This window comes from Drosophila nasuta, chromosome 3, assembly GCF_023558535.2.
Source record: "Drosophila nasuta strain 15112-1781.00 chromosome 3, ASM2355853v1, whole genome shotgun sequence".
NCBI classification, from domain to species: domain Eukaryota; kingdom Metazoa; phylum Arthropoda; class Insecta; order Diptera; family Drosophilidae; genus Drosophila; species Drosophila nasuta.
In genome coordinates, this window is record NC_083457.1 from 737,688 (window position 1) to 746,535 (window position 8,848).

The window sequence follows — 8,848 nt, forward strand, 5'->3', positions numbered from 1 at the left end:
CTCGTGTCCAGCAAATAATAGACCTCAAACCGGCATTTTAAGCGTCTCATCTCTCCCCCTGCCATGATTCTCCTTTCGGGTTTGGTTATGTCCATCTCATGTTTCTGTGTACTCAAATTTTTCTTTCCAATGCACACATAGTTATATATATAGAATAACATGATTTACTTAAATAAAAAAAACGAGTATTTAAGCAAGAGTTATTTCAGTGGACCATTCCTTTACAGAACTAATAATATATTATGTTAACTTTATTATATTCACATTGCATTTAAATAGAATAGATGTGTTGACTTGAACTTTTGTGCTTTTCTTAAATAATTTGCGTACCTTTGATATTTTTCAATTCTTATCTATAGTTTTCTTCTCCAACGAAACACCCTGTTTATATAGCAATGACCTCTAATCCACTTTGGCTAATCAATTTATTAGCCACGTATGACTTATGCCTTTTTAAATGTGCGCTTGCATGTGTTGCCTAGTTTAAAGTTGAACGTTTATGGGTTGCACTCCGCATCCTCTTAACCCTTACTACCCCTCCCTATACACCTCATCTTTACTCGTAACCCGTTGCTCGAAGTCGACTCGAGTTTTGGGGGCAGTCCGCACAGAAGAGGCGCAACAAATTTATGTTAACATGGACTGCGTAGCGCCCTCTGGTGTGTAATTTGGCGTTGTTTAGGCATCACGATTAAAGTTTCTTTTGACCATAGCCATGGCCAAGTGCCGTGACGGTGCTTGGGCCAAAGGAAGGAAGGGCAATAAAATATATGTGTGTCTAAAAGCGGATGCATGGGTGTAAGCCATGATTATCGCGGCTATAAATGATATGTGTGAGCTGAAGTCGAGACAACAACAACAACAACAACAACAATTCGCAGTGCTTTGTTGCCAGTTTAGTGTCGAACACGAGCGTGTGAAATGCTCGTGGGGCGTGGCAGAAACGGTTAAGCGGTCAACCAGCAAATACGCTGGTATTCTATTTATTTATGGTTTTGTAATTACAAGTAGCCATACAAACTTCCATCGACTGGCTGAGATAAATTGACTAAGCTGCCAAGTTAAAAATAGAAGAAGGAAGCGCAAAGAATAAAAAATTTCAATATCCCTGCAGGCGCCACTTGTTGCCAGAAAAAAGAAAATAAAACAAACAAAAATTTGTTAGTTTATGGTAGAAGTTGTGGGCGAGACGACAAGGCGTCACTTTGAATATAAACGTTAAGTATAAAATTGAAAAAGCCATTTTGCTGCCAATTTAGCAAACACTTAAACCAATTTCGCACTTCAATCCACCGACGCACAGTCAAAAAAAAAGTCGAGCTTCTCAGTTCTGTGCTGTAGCCGCACAACACATTTACACATCCGTAGTCTAACACATAGATAGGAGATAGAGCGGAGCGGAATGTGCAGGCATTGCATTGGCATTGACGCGGCGCCGGCTCAAAAGGCAACAACAGGGAGACAATCGAGGGGTCGCTTGACTTGGTCCAAAGTCTCGCCACAGTCTGAGCACAGAACGTTTGCCAACAAAGTGTGAAAATGTCAAGTCGTAAAGTGTTCAGAGCAACGTGCTCTGAAGGTTGTGTGTTAGCCTGGCAAATATCGTTACAAACATATCAGCTTGGAATAGTCTGGTAAGCTGTGTGAATATTGTCAGAATTTGTAAGGTAGCATTTGAAATACTACACAGTTCTGATTTCAATTTATCGTCAGATATTAAGCATCAAAACAAATATCGTTGAAATAAGCATAATAAATTGGCATTCGAAAAATGTCGTGCATTTGTCAATATATTGTTAATTCCTCGCCGCCAATAAATGGCATCGATCTATTGGCCTCAGTTGCATTGCCCGAATCTGCAGAGACAGGAGTGGCAGGTGCAACTTCGAGTATGAGTCCAGAAGACACCAATCTCAATACGTAAATGCAACTTTAATGCAGCAATTACAATTGTAACTCAATTTAATTTCACACAGTTCGAAAGAGGCTGTGACAGATGACAAAAAGATCTCTGTTTGTATCTCGGATCTGGCTGCTTGTCGTTCGGAGAATTGGCTGCTCAAAAAGAAGCTGCTTGAGTACGAGGTCACCATTGAGAATCTAGAGCAATTGATGACCACGATTGTGAATAAGCAACATCAGGTGCTAAGCGATATGTTTCAGTTGCGTAAACGAAACCATGAGCTGCAAATTGAGTGCAACCTGCAAAGGGAATTCAACTCGGTGGAGCGCAATGTTCTTATGAAAGAGCTGCATGAGCTGAAGACTCGATCTCAAACTCAGACAATGGTGAGTAATTTATTTTAGTTCTACAGTTTCACTTAAGTTACGGTCAAGCAGAGTGGGGCAGAAGATGAGGGGGAGGATGGGAATCGCTCTACGGATAGTGAGGAATTTGAAAAGCCCCAGACGGATAGTGATGAGGCTTGTTCTTCTGATCTTGACAGCGAAGAGGATGATCAATCTATAGTCTCTTCTGACGCATCAACTGCAATGTTCTCGGGCAACAGCTCACCATATTCCACAGAGTCGGAGGCCGACAATAGCGAAGATAGTGAGGAGAATAATAATGAAACTGATGAATCTGAATCGGAATAAATATTGGGATCAGGACTTTACACATCCACACACCTCTCACAATATTCCTGATTAACAAAAAACATTAGAAATTTCGGCAAGGATCTTTATGGACCTCATGCCATATTATAAATCTTTTATTTTTATCAAATTACCTTGTAAGTACATACTATATTAAGTTGATTTTGTTCATAAAGCTTCATTATTTTCCATACAATTTTCATAACTTCACTTTACCCGTTTTAAGCTCAAATATAACGCATTAAATAATCAACGGAAAAACGTGACAATCGAGCAAAACAAACGAAATAAATTCACAAATAACGTGACATCGCTCTCAAAAAGGACGTCACAATGCGAAGGACAACGCATTTAAGACTGCCGAGTGTTATTTGCATATCAAAATGCGATAGTCGCCGTTCCTCTCACTCTGGTTGCGAAAGTGATTGAATGCCATGCAAATAAATAGATGAAGCGACCGGGAGAACATTTAAATCTCTGCCAAAAACGTGTTAAGTGTTTACCTATCGCAAAACTTGAAATAAAAAACCAAAACCAAATAAGCCCAAAGCCATTTAGTCCCTCACATGTCTGTGTCTGTTATGCAGATATATTTTTTGCTGCCCTGTAGCTAGCACAGAAGTGTTTGCTTTGGTGTGTGTGCGTGTGTTATTGAGGCAATTTATCAAGCCGCAAGGTTTTTAGTACAAATGAGTCGTGGCAAGACAGCTAAAGGTCCTGCCTCCGTTTGCCGCTCAGGATTAATGAGTCTCGTGTGTTTTAGCGTTTCGCACACTTTGTTCTTCGCCCTCGCTCTCTCACAATCTTTTCCATACATCCTACAACCTGAGCTTGCAACACGTACTAATAATCCATCATCACTTGCAAGTGGCAACTTGTGGGTTTCTCTTTTCGAGCGGTGTCGAGATCGCTTATCATATAGTTCAGGGGTGCTCAACGCCTATACACTGAGTGCACTTTTGTTTTTGTAGATGCTCTGTGCTTATGGGTAGTGCGCCCATAAGCACCGTGCATATGGGCTTCGATTTGCATGCGAAACAAAAACAATTTTGCTTGTTTCTCCTTTACATCTCTTTCCGTCGTCACGCTTCGTTGACCGCAATGTATTTTGTTTTTGTTTTTTCCTCGAACACATGCACTGGAACTTATTCTTCTGTCTGCGTTGGCTTTTGATTTATTAAAATGCGTAATATGCTTCGTAGTTCTGGATGTAAACACAAAATACAATCGTCATTTCTCTCAGTGCACAGCTGCGCCTCAACACAAAAGCGCCGCTACATATGTACACGTTTTCTTGTGTTTGTGTTAGTAGACGCACTGCCATAAGACGAATTTGAGCACCCCTGATATAGTTATAAATATGCATATATTCTTAGGTTTGTGTTCCGTATATGTAATGTGTGTTGTGGTGGGCTTTAGTTCTACACCTTGTATCTTATTATAGTTGAATAACTATTTTGTTGTAATATGTAATTCTTCTTAAAGCTACAGTAGACAATGTTTGACTGTGATTATTACTGCTACCTATGATATCGTGAACAAAAGCAAAATACTGCGGATTAATACGAAAATATTCAAAATGCTACATTTGTTATATTGATATAGTACTACATTCAAGATGTACCACACATATACCAAACTGCCAGCCAAAGCAACTATTACAAGTAGTAAGTAGGCGTTTTTGCCCATGCTAATTTATTTCTTAAATAACTTTTACAATTTTTGTTCGATCGCAACCAAATTTGTTAAGCTACAGTTGAGTGTGCTGCAGCATTATGTTTCCGTTAGCCAGTATTAAGGTTAAATTATACCAAATAAATACCTATAAGATACTATAATATACTAAATTGATTTACCAAAAATATACTGAAGTTTATGAAATTAAAATATATCGAAATCACTTAAATTAACCGAAAGCTATATTTCATATGTGGATATACTACTGCATTCAAAATATACCATATATTAATACCTTATTGTTAACCAAAGCAATCAATACCCAAAATCTGCAGCTTTATGTTTGTTATTTAAAATCTTCATATCTTGAGATAATAATACTATCTGAGATGTGCACATATCATTTAAGCATAAGTCTTATCCTGAAAGTGGCTGAGCTTTGATCCATGGATGTTGAAGTAACAATAAAGGGGCACCTTTGTGCAACAATTATTAATGGCCAGAGACAAGGTCTCTCTATGCATATCGAGTCAAGAATTGTGTGCGATATCATTTATCAGACCACAAACTTGTTGCGCACAAAAAAGATTTTCGTGTCACGTGAGAAACTGAACTTGAATTTGACTGGCGTGCAGCTACCGACGGCTACCAGGAGGAGATTCAACTCTGCACCGGGATCTCTTAGAGCAGTGAAACCGAACATGGCATGAAAGGATGGCGGCTAAAATATTAATATGCGACGTGAGGCGATGTGATGGGTTGTGCGAAACGATGCGATGCGATGTGGCGACCTAAACGCTATGCAAATCGCATCATAAAAGGTAAAAAGATACCGAGTCTTCGCAGAAGTTGTTGTTGCTGCTTTTGCTGGTCAGCCAAAGGTGTTGCTTTGTGGCTCCTTTGTGAAAGGTTACCACAGAGGCAGCAACAAGTAGCACAAATTGCATGTGACCGCACTTCGCCTGCCTTGGGGGAAAGGCACAGCTGGGGGAGATTAATGGATTTGCTTGCTGAACGACATTGAATTATATTGAAAGGCTTGTTAAGTGCAGACATATGAAAACCGCTACTCCAGAGAGATTTCCCTCCCCCGTAGTTGGTGGACACTAAAGTTAACTCTTGTTTGACTTGTTAGCATTAAGAAGGTAGATGTGATATTACATTTATGAAAATAAGTGAAGTGCAACTTTTTTAAAAAAAGTTAAGTGAACGCTTTCTCGATGTTGTCTAAAAAATAACCAACTACCTAATTGGCCATAATTCGAGCTGAATTTATGTTTACTATGTAAGATGTCGAATATTATGAAATGCTTAGGTTTTTATGGTCTATCTCAATATTCGCGTATATTATGAAATAATTGAAATAATCGATTTGAATTGAATGTAAATCTATAATACATTTTTTCCTCCACTCCATCGTTGATGTTTTGTTTGTTATTTCATTGTTTGATTCCTTCACATGCTTGCATTTAGAATGTGTGATTTAATCAGGAGCCAAATATAGACCGATTGAGCGGATCAACGCCTACTTATTTAGTGAAGCGTATACAAGAAACAAGCAAATAAAATCAAACATTGCCTGCTGAAAAAATGCCGCAGCAAAATATTCGCGTGTTCTAAGCAATTTGAAACCAATAATCGTTGGGTGTCTTTTAAATTAACTAACCGGAACCATGCAAGGCAAAAATATAAACCCAAATGCAGTCAGTTCTCAATAGCTGTATATGTTGATGTGCCTGTCAATAGAATGTCGGAGTCGATGACGATGACGATGACAATGATGTGTGGATGGCAAATGCCAAAAATACTGATGTGTTTTGTGGTGGGGGAGAGATTTCTGATATTTGTTTTATTTTTTGTTCGATTGTGTTTTTGAGAACTAATCTAAAATTAAAATCATTTTGCGAGTGGCAAGAGAAAACAAGTCGGCCGCAAACAAAAATGGTTAGATAGATGGGATGATATATGACGATTGATAAAAGTTTCCCCTAGACAGGGATATGCTATACGGGATATGGATACGGATACGAACACGGATACGATATTTATGCACTAATGAGAATGACAAACCAGCAATGCAAATATTACCCAAAAATAAAAATAACGAAACGAAGCGCAGAAGAAACGAAAAACACACGCAGACAACAGCTAACTGCCAGTTCGATTGTGGTTGGTGGCAAAGCCTTCGGGTTGAGAGAGTGAGGGGCGGGGGAGTTTACTTCTAACCGTTTGCAAGGGTGGCGCTAATAAACAGTTTGATTTTAATCAATGAACCGCAAAGCCAAATACATGAAAATGCCATCCAAAGGTAAATGAAATGAAGGCAGACAAGCAGACAGGACTACACCTTTAATTGTAAACCTTTCTTTTTGTTCCTGGCTAAAAAAGAGTGAGTATGTATGGAATAAAGGAGGAGTCCTGAGGCCGATTAAATAGCTTTCGTATTTACTTACTACACGGCAACTAAGCAAACAAAACTTTCTATCCATTCAATGTTAGCTGCGGGGGTAGATTCACGAATTGAAAACATTTCTTTCTTTGTGGATTTTTATTCCAAGGGTTTCCTCATGCATATTTATGGCACTTAATTTTTTCTCTTTTTTGGTTTTTGGTAAACGAGGCCTTTCATTTTTTATATGACAGTCTCAGACCCTTGGCGTAATTAGAAGAGGCCCCTATTGACTTATGCGATTCTCGACGGCGGCATGCATATTTATGAGTATGGATTTAATAAATATTTTTATTTATTTGTGCATGAAAAGGGGGAGAAAATGAGCAGCCTTCATTTTGTTTTCATTTTACTTTGCCATACCAAAAAAAAAATAGAACCGCACTCACTCCATTGCAAATTACTCAGAATCGCAGCGATGCGGAAGTGCTGGACGCAAACATATTGGGGCCAAAACATATGTTAGTTTGGCAGTTTGGCCTAACAAGACGAGTGTACTTACGTACGATAAATGCAATCATGGAATCATACTAATTTGAGTAGTGAAAACTATTTTCTAAATTAGACAAAATAATAGAGTAGAGCCCAGTGAAGAGTGATCGGCGGGGGCCAAGTGCAACATGTGTTGCACCTAGAGTACCGCTACGATTACGATCGTTATCACCAAATCAGCGGCAGCGGGGTTAATAGAGCTGTACAGGCCAGGCGAAAGACTCTGCACAAAGTGCGATTTCGATTAACGATCTTCGAGCTCAGCAGCACACATGGCCCCAGCTGTTGCCCTCAGGCTGGACGAACTAAAGCCTCAGCCAACGAAGTTGTGTTCGCTTTGCCACATTATTTACAGATCTCGCACCTTGACTACCAAATGGTTTTGTGGCAGCCACAAGTTGATCGATCTGCTGTGCTTGCACTTGCACCGCACTAATCCATCTTTTGTGGCAACAAAAATGTTGTGATAAAGCTTGGCGATCGTTGCTCCAACTGGCGAATCTTCCGATCGCTGAACCATACTTAGATTACGCTTAAGTAGACAGCAGGCTGCTTAACCCGCAGCTAAAGCGGTTGACTTTGACCAGCGATCGCAGCGATCGTAGCAATGATCTTTGGCGATCAGAGATCGTTTCTAGGCACCAACCAGCATCCAGCAGCCGTTCTGCGGATCATCTCGTTTCGACTGGGCGTCATTTTTTTAGTAAATTACTTTAATAGTATAAACATAATCATTTGTATTGTGGCTGCTACTCAGAGAGCTGCCTCAGCTCACCAGCATATGGCACTTTTGTGGAGAGTCAAAGATGCACCTACAGCTCGTGCTATGGCCTGGTAGTAATTTCTATCTAGTTATGACGCTGCGTTACCCCAAATGGAATCACAGTTATCTGTCTAACAGTGAAAAATTGAAAATTGTATATGTGGCCGGCCACTTTTTTGTTCCTAGCTACTTTCAGATCAGTTAAGATCTTTTTAGGTGAACCTCGGATTTGATAGCTGTGTACGCAACGCATAAAATGCCAAACGTAATTGTGAAGAGACTTTAGAAAGGCAGACATGAAGAATAGAATAGAATAGAAGAGAGAATTCTTCAGAAGCTGAAACTGTAGTGAAGGGAATAATTTTCGCTACCAAATGCAACCAAATTGAAAAGACATCTGAATCAACTGCTTATAATAGTCGTATCGATCGATGAAGTAATTTGCTTCCACTCGCTACGAGTTCAGAAAGTGAACTAAGCTGAACCCGTGGCGGGATCTAAATATGAGTACAAATGCGTTAACTGTGAACGCAGCTGTCGGTATTTTACGCACCCTACTCACCCTGACCTGTGCCCCCTAGTTGGCATTAGGGGCATCTCATTTAAATATTTAATCAAACTAATTTGCATATGAGTACGGGAGTATATCGTTTACCTGCACAACTCTGATCGATAGACAAAGACATGCGATCTGTGATCCCTACAAAGGGTTGAATTTGATTTGGATGCTGAGCATATGAAGGGTTGATAGTCCGTGTGTATTGTATTTCCCTTTGAGGTGTACAGATAAGAGAACGCTCTACGCTGAATTTTGTTTATTTAGCAAATAAAAAATGCACGCAAATTTGAATAAAACAGCAAGTAAAATG

At 39.5% G+C, this 8,848-nt stretch overlaps 1 protein-coding gene across 1 annotated transcript; it reads left to right on the top strand.

The window, feature by feature from the left end:
- The first annotated feature begins 1,662 nt into the window (after positions 1-1,662).
- On the top strand, positions 1,663-3,139 carry LOC132789994 (uncharacterized). Its single transcript, XM_060798377.1, has 4 exons — positions 1,663-1,920; positions 1,977-2,289; positions 2,341-2,735; positions 2,825-3,139. The coding sequence occupies exons 1-3, from the start codon at positions 1,772-1,774 to the stop codon at positions 2,596-2,598; spliced, it is 720 nt and encodes a 239-aa protein (XP_060654360.1). The 5' UTR covers positions 1,663-1,771; the 3' UTR covers positions 2,599-2,735; positions 2,825-3,139.
- The last annotated feature ends 5,709 nt before the right edge of the window (positions 3,140-8,848 follow it).